At 43.5% G+C, this 14,836-nt stretch overlaps 1 protein-coding gene across 1 annotated transcript in view; it reads left to right on the top strand.

Moving 5' to 3' along the window:
• The window catches only part of RADX (RPA1 related single stranded DNA binding protein, X-linked), a 239,279-nt gene extending 237,951 nt beyond the window's left edge, over nt 1–1,328 (top strand). Inside the window, 1 exon segment of the mRNA XM_029607574.1 lies at nt 533–1,328. Coding sequence (XP_029463434.1) covers nt 533–663 — 131 coding nt within the window. The 3' untranslated portion in view covers nt 664–1,328.
• Nucleotides 1,329–14,836: the final 13,508 nt, after the last annotated feature.

Genomic DNA, 14,836 nt, shown 5'->3' with positions numbered 1-14,836 from the left:
AAATACTTAAAGCAAAGGTTAATGAAAATTAAAATGAAATGATAGTTTTCACATCTTAGTCAGTAGGATGTTTTGAGAATCTTACATTCTCTCGTTTGATTTATTCTTCATGATTCGATTATTTTTTGTCCACCTTGTCTTTGGCACTGTCTATTCTAATTTTTTTAAGTTAATTCATAAGAGTTTTTGCATAGCCATGTTTTTAGCTCACATTTAAATTAGTTGGCTTTTAATCTCTATCATGGACTGTTCATGGACCAGAATCACAATGCCCTCAAATTTATCTGCTGTTTTTGTGACATTGGAAACCCAATGTATGCAAATGTCTCTCCTGGAAATGCAACTGGTTATGAGGTCACTAGAGCAGGTTTAGGAAGCCCTGGTTTAAGCATAGTACCTAAATAAGTTTTGTTTTGTTTTTTTTATTTCTAAAGGAAGACCTAGATAAAAATGCAACTAGAGCACATGAAATAAAATATTGGTTAAATATTTACCTCCTTACAAATATATGCAATCTGTATTTGTCTTCTAGGTGAAGTTGTGAAAGCGGCCAGTGACCTGGATAGGCTGCATGTCATCTGCATCCTAGACATCTGTCATTTGGGTGGTGATAACGTAGAAATCTTTTTGAATAGAATTTATAAACCAGCAGAGTCACCTTGAACAATTGCATTATAAAGATGTATGTGTGTCCAAACTGTGCTATTTTAATATGAATGTGTATATTTTATTTTGTAACTACGTATATGTGCCATTTCATTTATCATTTGTTTTGTGTACAGACAAGTGGCCGCATTTTGTTTTAATGTTCGGTTATCATGATGATATACTAGAGAGTATATGACATTCATGCTTTCCCCCTGCTTGCTAATTGGTGAGATTTTCCACCGCTTTAGAAATAATGTGTAATGCAGTACAGTTGAATGATAAAAAAGAAATTTAATTGGCATGACAGCAGAAGAGTTAAGGCCAAACGAATATATTAAAATCAGAGACATTAAAGTGAACATTTCATTTAAAACAACTGAACAGCTGAAACAAAATGATTTCTTAAGCTATTTTGCAACATTAATCTGTTGTGTAAATATATACATATGTGTATATATAGTCCGTAAGGATTTTTAAAAATAAGAAAAGATGTTTTTTGTTACTTATTTTAAACAATTTACGGCATAAAATAAAATATGGTATGTAACAGTTTGAAAATCTGTTTTAAATTTAGTCTTCAGAAATCAAATCAATGTTTTTCAAGCAAACCATTCAAAGCCTTTTCTTATAAATCATTCTTGAGAACTCATTGTTTCTCACAGGACAAGCAGGATGTTAGTCCTCACATATGGGTGACATCACAGGGTGGAGCCCTGTACAGAAAACCTTTCTGTCAAAGTTTCTACACAGCTTTGACTGACACTGGCACACTGAGTGCACTGAGCATGCTCAGCCTGCAATTATCCCTGTGAACCACAGGTGTCTCCCTCACTCTTCTTTTTTCCACTCTGCAGAAAGCATAGCAGTTAGGAACTCTGTGAGAAATTCTAACACTTTTTCTACATGGAAACACTTAAACTTTTACTTCACAAACACTTTTCCCTGCACTGGTCTCCCTTCGTATACGTTTATTCGATGCTCAGTGAGTACTATGCCCTGTTTTTTCGGTCGGTTCCTGTCACCTCCCTGGCCTGCCAACCGACTGCGGCCTTCCCTCTCCCTATGTTTTCAGTTAGCCACACATAGCCTGCGAGTGTCCCTCTGTGACACTCTACCTGGTTATTAGCGCTAGTGAGACAGGGACTTCCATGGTTTCTGTTGCCGCCAGGGCCCCTGTCGATTTCAGGTCCTTTGATTTCCTCGGTACCCTCGCACAGTCGATGCCCCCATCACTACCGTCGGTACTCCCTTCAGACCGTCCTGGATTCTTAGATGCCATCGGTACCCCTCCCCCCATGGTACACTGATGCCATCGGTCTCTGCATCGTTTCTATCAGTGCCATCCATGTTTTTCATCCATGGCACTGATTTTTCCTTGGGTTTCATTGGTGCCATCATCACCCAGATGGATGCCATCGACCCACACTTTTGTGTCGTCTGTGCCATCCATGCCAGAGTCTATGCCATCGTCGTCCAGGGCACGTCCATCGATGCCAGAGTCATTTCAATGGGCATCCATGCTAGGGTCAATTCCATTGGTGCCCATGTCTGTGTCATCGATGCCAACGACGCCATTGGTGCCCGAATTGATCCAATCGATACCGTTGACGTCCGTGGCCATGCCACCAATGCCGTCGGCGCCCACCTCCATACATTGATGCCCTCGACACCCATGTCGCTTCCATCGGTGTCTTCGACGTTCCTATTGATGCAGTCATCGACGCCTTCGATGCGGTATCATTTTTCCGATGCCAACGATGTTTTTTCGATTATTCAATGCCACATCGTTTTCATAGATACCTACGCCGATGCCGTCAGTGCTTCCGTCACTGTCATCGTTGCTGCCCGGATCATCGACGTTTTCTCATATATATTTTTGACGATACTCTCAAGGCCGCTTCAGCCGCCATCGACACCGTCAATACCGACATAGCACCTCCACGTAATGCCCTCGCCTAAACACAGTGCTCCATGCTTTGGGTTCTTATTAAAGCCCCGTATTAGCCTACGACACTACATAGTGCCAGAAGCAGTGCAGGCATGCTGACAGTCCGTCATCATTCGCCATCCAAGACAGTGAGGGCATCCATCTCGGTGCTGGGGAAAGACCGGGCCGAGCACCGTGGCATGCATCGTCACAGACACGGTGACCGTCCGCCACCGACGCCATCCAGCACGTCTGTGCTATCCTTCTCGGTGTTGGAGAATGCTCAGGCCGAGCAACATCACCACTGCCATCGCCACTGTTCCGCACAGTCCTTGGTGCTCCAGAAACACCGGAACGAGTTCCGAAGAATTCTGCACTGGCGTCACGAGACATCGAGCCACTGCGACGAGGGCCGGGTTCATGAGCCAAAGATGGCTCCCCTGTTCCCGAGGCATGCCCCACTGACATCGGTGCGGGATTGTGGCCCTCCACAATATTACTGTGGTAGCGCCAGCCATGCTCAGCCTGTCTCCTCTATACTTGCGCCACCATACCAGGCATCAGAGTTGAGACGGGCGTCTACTCCCTCGATGACTCCTGAAACCCACAGAGCCAGAAATCTTCACTGGCTCATCCTTCGGCGATCCACGTGGGATGGTAAGTGCCCACTTCTGCGGCATTCCCATTGAGATGTGTTCTCTAATTCGGGCCACATGGTTCAAAATGTTCTAGGTCATGTACCTTTTCAAGAACCGTATTAGTGTCACATATCGCTATGCCAGCCACAATACCAAGAGAACCTCTCTATCATTTCTTTGGGATTGCATCAGGACATCCTCCCGTTTTCAGCAACGGGGCTCTGTACTGATTAATACTCTGGCTTCTGGTTCCTAATTCAGAACCAAAGTTCCAGATGCATTCGCTGATCTGCTAAAAACGAGATCCAGCAAATACTACCTCAAGTGCAAGTCCACCTCGAAGCCTGATGACAGGTCTCGATGTCTCCTTGTACAGCACACAGAAATGCGGGTAAGACTTTACCGCTCACGCTCCCGTGGGAGCTTACATGATATCCAGATTACATCAGCCCCTCCAGTTGGACACCTCCTGGTCTCCCAACTGGCCGGATATCAGAGCGGCCACCCCACTTTGTACCAAGGTTCCCGGTACACTCCACCAGATGCTTTAAAGTGCAGAAGGGGGGGGGGGGGTTGGGGACTTTTAATTACACTATTCTTTCTTTCAACATCATTCACACTTTCCTTGCATGAACAGCTGCATAACCACAGTCAGTCTACGCAAGGAGCTCTAACTTCTACATGACTCACTATACATTACTACCTGGGATTACTGTCACTGCCATAAATCCCTTAACCAACACTTCTGGACACCACAGTCACAATGCCCTTCCTATCCAGCATCCACGCAGACATTCTAATAACTTCTTACATGTCCCTGAGCGCATATTCCATAACCTCAGCCCCTCAATTCTTCATTTTCGGGCCATGGGTTTTTTCACTATGCACTTTCCTCATAGATCCAAAACTGCTATGGTTTAGATTCAGTGAAATTCCATTATCAGTGGGTCTAAGCTGTTCAACCGCTTTCGTCCCTCATCCATATTGCAACTCTAGAACCAAAACCTAGTCTGATTCTGCTCATGCTCACATTTTCTCAGGGTTGTAAAGTTTGACCTAAAATCTTCTCAACCCAATATGCGTCTATTCCACTCCAGGCACAGTTTCACAGGAACTTCCTGGAGCTTGTAGCCATGAGTTATACCCTTATGCCTTCCAATACTGCCTCTGCAACAAATCTTTGTGCATACAGACAGACAGCATAGGGACAATGTGCTTTCCAACACACAAGTACGCACAACCTCTTCGCTGCTCTGCAAGGAAGCTGCGCAGCTCTACCCTTGGCCCTTGCTCACTCCATGCATCCTCGGGCCACTTATCTAAGAGACTTACCAAACGCACTAGCAGACCTTCTCCATATAGGTTTCCATACTCTCGAATGATCTCTGACTACATGTGTAGTGGGGAAAATCTTCTAGCGCTGATGTCAGTTGAACTTGCCCTCTGCGTCCGAATCGAACCATACGGTGCACAGATTCTACTCCCTACACATGTTTCCAATACGTCCCCATAGACGCCTTTCTTCCATCAAGGGCCTCTTAAATGTGTCTCTTCCGCTGCCTCTCATAGCCAGCACTCTTCTAATGCTGAACCGGGACAGGGGTTCACTGTTCCTCAGACCCACGTCCTGGCCAAGACCAGTATGCCTCCCATACTTCTCAATCTATCACACCAGTAACCAATTCGCCTTCTCACCAGTCAGTCACAAATCGTAGACTCACTGATGTTCTCAGGTACTGGTAGCGTCACATAACCTTCCACACATAAATCCTACCATTCAAAATGGCATGATTTCCCACGTGACGCATACAAAAAAGATATTACCCTTTTTCTTTTTTCTACACCACTCTTTTCTCTTCCTCCCTCGGATTCTGCTCCCCAGAAATCCTCCACATAGGTACACCTCTGTTCCAATTGATGTATCTTTTGGGAGTGGGGTTACCTGATTAACGGTAAACCCCTTCTAAGTCAGCTTACCATGGATTATCCACTGATCAAGCCGCCTCTGTTTTCACTAGTCACGGAATGGAACCTATATTTCGTGCTTATCAGTCTCATCGTTCTCCGTTCGAGCCTTTCCATTCCTCTCATTTCACAGTTTGGCAAGGGAAATTCTTTCCCTCATAAATGTCATTTATGCCAACAGGGTCAGTGAGTTACACACCTTGTTACATACTCATCCGACCCTGTGTTCCTCCGTGACCGAGTGGTTTTACGTATTCAACTTCATATCCTTAAGATAGACGTTGCATCTCACCTTACTCAGGATGTACTCTGTCCATTTTTCCCAACACCTCTCACCAAAGCGAGAGGTTTTTCCACTCCTTGGACAGTAATAGTGCTCTTGCATTCTATCTAGATCGCACTACACTCCGTAGGAATTCCACCTAACTCTTTCCTTCTGTGGCAAAAGTCAAGCTGCGAGTTCCGGTGGGCAAACAGACCTATTCCTCCTAATTGATGGTCTGTATCTCTTTTCCTACGAACAAGCAGGCATTTCACTACAACACTGTATGTAACCACACTTTGTTGCGCCTGTCCCAGCCTCAATAGCTTCCCCTCTGCCGCTGCTGCTTGTATATATTTATCAGGCTGCAACCTGGAGCTCTCTCCATACCTTCACAGCCCATTATTGCTTAGATACGACTAGCCAGCATGCTCCATGTTTGGCCAGTCCGTCTACTCTTATTCTTTTTGGTTTAACTACCCAGCATCCTTCCACCAACCCGTTAAGGGTTTCAGGATGCCCTCCGTTCCAAATTCCACCCCCGTCATTGCGCCTTTTGCGCGTCTTGGGTGCATTTGGTGCACTTTCAGGCATCCTCAGCTCGGTACTCACCCATATGTGAGGACTACCATCCTGCTTGTCCTGTGAGAAAGCAAGTGTTGCTTACCTGTAACAGGTGTTCTCACAGGACAGCAGGATGTTAGTCCTCACGAAACCCACCCGCCACCCCGCGGAGTTGGGTCTGTATACGTTTTTACTTTTATTTTAGTTTTGCTTGCGCTTTTAGCTATAAGACGAGACTGAGGGCGACACCTGTGGTTCACAGGGATAATTGCAGGCTGAGCATGCTCAGTGCACTCAGTGTGCCAGTGTCAGTCAAAGCTTTGTAGAAACTTTGACAGAAAAGTTTTCCGTACAGGGCTCCATCCTGTGATGTCACCCATATGTGAGGACTAACATCCTGCTGTCCTGTGAGAACACCTGTTACAGGTAAGCAACACTTGCTATCTCCATAGCTTGAGAGCTAGTGCCAGATAAATTATATTTAATAGCAATTCTGTTTTATTTTTCATAGTAGAATAAATAAAGGATCCATTTTTTAATCTGATTAAAAATGTTAATTTTATAGCTACAGCACAAGAAAGGGAAAACAAATATGTATTTTCGTACACGCTGTTTACCTCCCATTTTTAAGATAACTGTTTTTCATATCCTTGCAATGTGATATATTATTTTCATCCTCCTTCCTCAGTTCAGATATATTCATTCAAACAGAAGAGATGTGTTTTTGTGATTAGCTTTCCAGAGCTCTGCTGTCTTCATCCGGTCAGTGCAAAAAGCACTAAAGTTGATAGTGCACAAATATCCAAGTAAATTACAGGTTGTATTACAATGGTGGCATGCCAGTATTTGTTTTCAAAGCTATAAAGCTGTAAAGTAAAAAGATGGAGGAAATGTGAGAGAGAGTATTTATTCATAAAAAGAATTTTGAAGAGCAAATCTCTGCAGAACAGACAGTGTTAGGCACCGTGCAGTTCATTTCTATGAAACCTGTTTCAGCTAACAGATCATTTATATGATTAAAGAAATCTCTACAGATTCTTAAAAAAACAAAACAAAACTCACTAAAGATATTTGGGACTTGCTCAGTGGCCATGCAGAAGACTTGTGTTCAGTTCCCAGGACTGATTGTGCAGCCTCCCAACTGTTGCTCAGGATCCCCAGACAGAGTTTGCCTGGATCCTCCAAGTAGGTCCAAATTTCAACTCAAGAAAAACACACCTGACTGCCACCTAACTCAAACGCGGGGGACGCTGCAATAAAGCGCGCCTAGACCAGCGCAGAGGTTTGCGCACAGTTGGATGTGCATTTTGGACACGCTAGACTAGCATCCAATGCAATAAGGAGATTATCGCGCCCAAAACACATGCCCAAAGAAATGCATAGCCAATAGTGCTGATCACGTGTAGATTCCATGTAGACGAGACTATTAGCTATTACCCCCCCCCCCCTCCCCCCAGTGCAGAAAATCCCTGGCTGCCCAATGTGCACTTTTTAACGTGGCACAATTAACTCCAGCCCCAGAGCTGGCGTTAAGTCAATCCACGATTCAAGGGCTCAGCAGAAATTTAAAAATATTGATCTCTGTGGTTCCTAGTGTTTAGGAAGTTAAAAAAAAAATTTGAGATGCACCATATACACGCTCAAGGCCAATTTTGCCCTTTGCTATTGTGCGTGTATATTGGGCAAAATTGATCTGAATCGGGATAAATTGTATGCTTGTATTTGAGCACTAGGAATGCATAATTACCTAGAGCATCGTTTTTAACGCCGGTAGCTCATTAAAATATTGCATTGGGCCCTCAGATGTTGCTTGTTGAGTGCCCGTTTTAACGCATGTCTTATTGCATCGGTCCATCAAAGCACTGCCTCCACTCTCTCAGTAGACAGTTGCTACTATCACTTCCCAGGGAGTCGGCCATCCCAGCTTCCTCAAGGGAGGGACTGTAAACGAATGGTTCCTCCCCCTCATTACCAACCTTTACTGTCCTAGCTATAAAAGGAGTTAACTAGGGCCTCTTTTAGTAATGAACCCCCAGTGGGTCAGTACACAAGCAATCACAGTTTTTTAAACTAAATCAGTTGTAATGCCTACTGACTTTTCCTGATGTCAGATATATCTTAAAATATTGTGATCAGTGTGACATATGACTTTAAGTTTGTTCAGAACTGAAGAGTTTTCATTGCATTTAGGTCATTTTGTAATGTCGTGGATAACACATGCAGCAGTTTTGCACATAAATTCCACCCATTTTCACAGCAAATTTATGCGCAGTTCACACAATTTTCAAAGTGCACAAATGAAAAGTTCCAAAAAAGGGATGGGGAGTGGGCAGGGCCTGGGCGTTCCTGGATTTTAACTTCAAATTGGCTTACACTCACAGGCACGCGCCAGGTGCCGTGTAACTTCACTTCTGCTATGGAGAATGTGTAGGTAATAAAATAAAGGTAAATTAATAGATCGGCAGGGTTTTATGGGCTGGGGCTAACAGGGGAGAAGGGAGGCAATTAAACTGGGGAGGGGGGTTGGAAATCCTATCCCTTACCTGGGTGAACTGGGAGCACAAGCAATAGTGCACGTTTTAAAAGTTATTGTCATGCTTTTTAAATTAAAAATATGAATGTAAATTCCAACTCCATACCCAGGAACAACTCTATTATGCGCATAAAAGTATGCGTGAAATCATGTTATATGCAAACTTTTATGCGTACAAACTCCCTGCAGTTTTCTATGGAGTCATTTTCATGCACAAGCATGTGTTGTATGCACGTAAATGGCTTTGGGAATTACCCCTAAGTTTCTTTGTTTCAATAGTGTAATGCTTTATACTTATTGCCTTTATCATATCTCATTTAAATATGTGAGTTGGGAGTCCGGGCAGTGAACCTTTAAAAGATATCATAAAAATATCCAGTATGTAAAATAGAGGTTCTCAGGGCTGAGACTTAACGACTGCCAACAGGTCTAGTATCAACCAAGCTATGAAAATTTGTCTTGTTCTTAGACCATATATATACAGATGCTCAAAGACTATAAACAGGCATGCGGGCGCACATGTGCACACATTTGTCGGCCCACACATGTGTTAAAATAGCCTGAAAGTGTGCAGTTTTAAGTAGATGCGTGCAAATGCCGTATCTGCCGCGTAAGTGGAAAATTTTAATAGGCACACTTGCTAATGCCATTACCAGTTTTCCCAACAGCGACTTCTAAACCCCCTTCCCCCCCCCTAGTTTAACAGCCTCCCTTCTCCTCTGCTAGCCCCAACCCTTACAATCCCACCGATCTCTGTATTTATCTTTATTATTTACACATCCTCCATAGCAAAAGTAAAGTTACACAGCAGGGGACCCAGGCATGTGTCTGTGCACATAAGTATTTCCATACTAATTTGAAATTGAAATCCAAGAATGCCCAGACCACGCCCATTCCCCCACCCCTTTTTTTGAAACTTTTCATTTACATAAAGAACATAAGAAATTGCCATGCTGGGTCAGACCAAGGGTCCATCAAGCCCAGCATCCTGTTTCCAACAGAGGCCAACCAGGCCACAAGAACCTGGCAATTACCAAACACTAAGAAGATCCCATGCTACTGATGCAATTAATAGCAGTGGCTATTCCCTAAGTAAACTTGATTAATAGCCGTTAATGGACTTCTCCTCCAAGAACTTATCCAAACCTTTGTCCATGCAGCAGGAGATATGCAGGTACTCGGGTGGCTTTTAAAATCTGCTCTGCATCACCCGGGGAAATCACCTTAAGCCCGCCAGATTCAAAACAACCTCTAATAGTGTCCTCACCAAAGCCTGCCGCTTCAGCATCGACAGACGGTGAACGTCTGTGCTTGCGGGGAGAACCGGCGGTGACCCGGAAGAACTCCCTACCTCTACTCTGTCGTGAGCTCCGGACCCCCTGGAGAGAGGAGCGGTTGGAGGAGTGACCTCTCCAGTGGGAGAGGAGCGTGGCTTAGCAGGAGAGATTGGATTAAACGATCTCTGCTTCAATGGCAGGAGAGAAAGACCGTTACTTCACGCATATCCAGTATAGCTCTCTGCTTCAATGGCAGGGGAGAAAGACCGCTACTTCACGCATATCCACCATAGCTCTCTGTTTCAACGGCAGGGGAGAAAGACCGCTACTTCACTTTCAATGCATATCCAGCATAACTCTCTGCTTCAATGGCAGGGGAAATGAAGAAAAGTGGATCTATATACAGACAACAATCAACAAGGACTGAATTACATAGTCTGGATAAACAAATAAGCATGGGTGTAGCTTGCTTATTGCGGCGGTTACTACCCCTAACTAATTAAGCTAGATATTTCACTTAGATGCAGTTCCAACACTGCTCTGTACATTAATGGTGGGGCTGGAAGGGAAATAGAACCAAAAGGTTGCCAAGAGAAACAGATAAGTATGAGAAAAAAAAAGTGTGAAGCTTGCTGGGCAGACTGGATGGGCCGTTTGGTCGTCTTCTGCCGTCATTTCTATGTTTCTATGATCTGGAGACAGAGGATTTGGTCAAACCAGAGGTTGTTTCAATGGATTCCCTTTGGGGAATGATGGCAGATATGTCTAAACTAATAAAGGAACAAACTTCTCGAATAGTAGATTTGGGGAAAAAATTAGACTCGGTGTCTAAGGACAGTTTTCAGGCACAACAAGAGCAAGTGCAAGCTACTGAGTCATTAAAGCTGGAAGTGAGGAAATTACAGGGCATATCTACAGGTCTGGTGCAGGACTCCTTAGTCTCTTCAAGGCATTTGGAAGCTGTTGAAAGTTTCCTCAAACACTTGAACATCAGACTCTTAATTTTCCCCAAGATTATGGGTGAAATACCTATTGTGACTTTTAAAAGATACCTTCAAGAGGCCTTAAAGATCCCAGTTGAGCAGATACCACCTGTGAAAAAAATCAGCTTTTTGATTCAAAGAACAGGTAATGTTTCTTTAAGAGAGGGGAATAGGCCTGATTTTTCAAATCTCTCAGTATTTGGAAAATTCAGAAGAAGAAGTAACAGAGAGAGCTGTATTGTTTATTTCATTTTATTCAGAACAGGATTTCAGCTTTATAATGAGAGCTTATTTTAAGAATATGAAAGAGTAGTACCAAGGTCAAATGGTCCGTATATTTCCTGATCTATCTAGGCCGACACAGTTGCGGCGAAAAGTTTTCTTAACTATGAGAGCGGAGGTGTTGGCACTAGGAGCGAGTTTTCATCTTCGCTATCCGTGTAGATGTGTGGTAAAAATTTCCAATAATGTATGTGTTTTCTTTAATCCGGACCATTTGAGAGAATTCCTTGTTAGTAAAAGTCAACCTCCTCACATTGATGAATAGGAATAGTTAAAGCTGTGCAGTTAGTACGCCTATTTTTCCTTTTTGTATTAAGTAAATATCTTCTCAATTATATAGTAAATACGCCCCCCCCCCCCCAAAGTTTCCTATATAGATTTACTGAGATACAAAATTATGAGAAGGGTTATGTCTAAGATGTAGCCAGAATCATATGATTATCTATGTTTATTGATTTTCCTGTTACCCTTTTTTTCCTGTATCTCATGAATGTGTTTCATACAAAGTCATTCTTTGTGAATTTTGTGCAAAATGATAAATAAATAATTAAAAAAAATAAAATACACTCTGTGCGCGCTGGCCCGACATTCGCATATCTCCCAGTTTTGGGACATGCCAGCCTTTTAAAATTCACCTGCTAATGAATATTGTGAATATCGTGACAATCAGACCTGCTGGCAACCCTTGTTAAGAGTCTCTGATGCAGGCTATCTGTCTGAATCACATACATTGTTTTCTGTAGTAATTATACTGAGTGAAAGGGGTATTACCAATAGCTCTTAATTTATAATCTCTCAGCAAAATGGTTTAGGGAATTAGTGACCTTTAATGGTTCACCAGCTCATCACCACATTATAGACCATTATATATTTCTGCATTGCTTCTTCAAAAGCAGAATATAAAATAAATAAACTTACACCAACAATTGATACCCCAAAACCCTATATCATTAAGATAAGTGCCAAGGCATGAATTGGGAATAGAGGCAACTGTCTTGCACCATACTTCATGAAACAGAAGTTTGGTGTTTGTGGATGGGGAGGAGGGGGTGGCTATAAATAACTTGGTATTCTCTGCAACCCCTTTCATGCTTTAATCTTTTTAAGTATGTATTTTGTTTTCCACTTTTCCACACTTCAAAGCAGATTACCTTCAGGCACTATAAGTATTTCCCTATCGCCAGAGGGTTTACAATCTAACTGGGTAATTCATCAAGCTGTGTTAGGACTAGTGCGTGTTATATTGCGGCGATATTGTGATTTATGCGCAATATTTTGCATCTCCTCACCCAGATATCCTCTCCTATTACAATGACGTTTTTGCATGTGATTTGCATGCAGGAATAATTCAAATGCAAGCAAAGAATGTCATTAATACGCAATTTGATGCTAAGATTTCGTCGCAGCTGACCAAGAAGGTGGTCATCCATAATAAAATAATAGCACCTCCTAGGGAAGCATTAGATGTGCAGCAGGAGGCCTGGGATCCTAACGTGGGTCCCGAGGCTCCCACCGCACGTTTAAAGAGGCCATTAAAAAAATTATAATAAACGGGGAGGTTGAACGGGGGTCAGTGCTGAACCCTGTTTCAACCCAGAGCCACCAGTTGAAGTGGCCTAGACTCTCCAAAAATTAAAAATAAGTCAAATATGCATGCAGCAGCTAACCCCCACCCCCCAGAAGTGTCAAGCCCCCCACCACCCTGGCCAGCACAAAGGCTTAATCCCACCACCCCTGGCCCCCCCAAAGTGTTATGTCCCCAATGTGCCCCCAAAAACTCAAGGCCCCCCCCCCTCCAGAGCCCCTCTTATCCTGCATTGGGGATGGGTGCACCCTCACACCCATATCGGTTGGCGCCATTTTCCAAAATAATGCTGACATGACCTTGCCCCAGCCATGTGACTGGGGTAAGATTAGCAGCTTGATCCTTCATGTGTGCTGCTGGGTTGGGGGTGTTTGGCTTGAGCCTTCAGGGTTGGTTAGGGGTTGAGATGCTTGACACTTTGGGGGGGTCTGGGGGGCCACTGTGAGCACATATTTGCACTTATTTTTCATTTTTGGGAAGTCTGTGGCCCCAGGTTGAAATGGTCTCAACCTCCCTGTTTGACTATGGTTTTTTGTGGATGGGGCATCAGCCCCTTAAGATGATGGTGATCCCTTGAGTTTAGGGGCCACCATTGCGTTAAAGGGCCACTTGCAGCATCCTTTTGTGTCGCAGTGTTTGGCTGCAAATCAAATAAATGTGCTATACAGCCATGATGTGTTTTTGGGGAAGAGGCCCCACTATCATGGCAACAACCCCACAATAGGTCCCCTCTTGCGAAAAATCATCATGATTTGATGAATCTAGACCTAAGTTTGTATCTGAGACAACAGAAGGATAAAGTGACTTGCCCAAGATCACATGGAGCTGTAGTGGGATTTGAACTCTGGTTTTCCTGGTTCATATTCCGCTGCTCTAATCACTAGGCTATATATCCTACTTAAGAGGATGAGAAATAAGATCTGGAGGCAGCCGCAGTGGATGGATTCAGCTTGGTGGAGGCAGTGGTTTGAATGATGATACAGACAGTAGCTAGTGAAGCAGAAACTAGCAGAGGGTATAGTGCTTTGATACCAACATCCAGCACATGGGTAGTATATTTCCAGCTAGATATTCAGGGTCATCCATACCATATAATTATTATTTGTAAAGCTAAAAGAATACGTTATATCTAATATTGAATAAAGAAATAATACAGAAATATGTTCTTCCTTGAAGAGCTTACAATTTAAGTATTGTGTGATGATGTAGATACCTCACATGTCCAGGATTGGAACAGCCAACAGATGGGGTGAAAATAGCCAGCCAGAGATATAGAAAACACTAAAGAGAATCCAAGAGGTAATGCCCCTTTTAGGAAGGAATAGAGAAATGGAGACTGCTTGGAGTTATAGTCCCAACAGGATTAGGGAGGTGTGGTCCCAGAGAATCTTAAACTAAAGCCAGTCAGAAGGAAGGAACTGATTGTAGAGGAATATGATATGCATTGGGAAATTCAGGTGAGGTTAAATAATGGTTTTCTTAGCAAGAATGCAGTCTCCTTTTTGTGGAAGCAAACTGCCAGGGGGGCAGAGGCCGCCCAAAGGAGCAGAGCAGGATCGGACCAAAGTTACCCTCAGGCAGGCTAATAATTTGGTTCCCCTTCAAACTGATATTTAGCAGCCTTACAGTTGTTGCCCTGGACTGTTACCCAGTGAGCCTGCCCCTTAATCTAGTTCTAAAGTTTTAGCTGTTATCTTTTATTGGATGTATTTATTGTATTTCTTATTATTGTTTAAATTGTAAACCGTTGTGAAGGCTAACGCCAAGGTGGTGGTATAGAAAAACCAATAAACCATAAACCAGAGGCTAATGAGATGAGATTGAATTTGGTTTAGAGTTGCTAATCCAGGAATATCCAGTAAGGGACTGGAGAACCTGCTGCCAGCAAGGGACAGTGAAGAACAGCGTTTGAGCCATGGCTTAGAGTTTCTGCCAACCTGTGTTTAAATGCTTGCTCTACATGTCTGAAGTGACCCTGGTGCTATGAGACATGGTACTTTATCGCCTGTGAAGAAACTAGAGATGTGCTTCAGGATCATATTTCATTTCGGGGGGCCCCCACAGGAATTTCGTTTTTCCTGCAGTTCGGGGGGAGGGGGTTTCCGGGGGCCCCGATTTTTGCTTTAGTGCGCACTAACTCCTGGCAGAATTAGTGCGCACTAACGGAGAGTT

This window comes from Rhinatrema bivittatum, chromosome 6 (assembly GCF_901001135.1).
Source record: "Rhinatrema bivittatum chromosome 6, aRhiBiv1.1, whole genome shotgun sequence".
NCBI lineage: Eukaryota > Metazoa > Chordata > Amphibia > Gymnophiona > Rhinatrematidae > Rhinatrema > Rhinatrema bivittatum.
The sequence above is the reverse complement of the archived record's forward strand: the minus strand, read 5'-3'. Positions and strand labels throughout refer to the sequence as shown.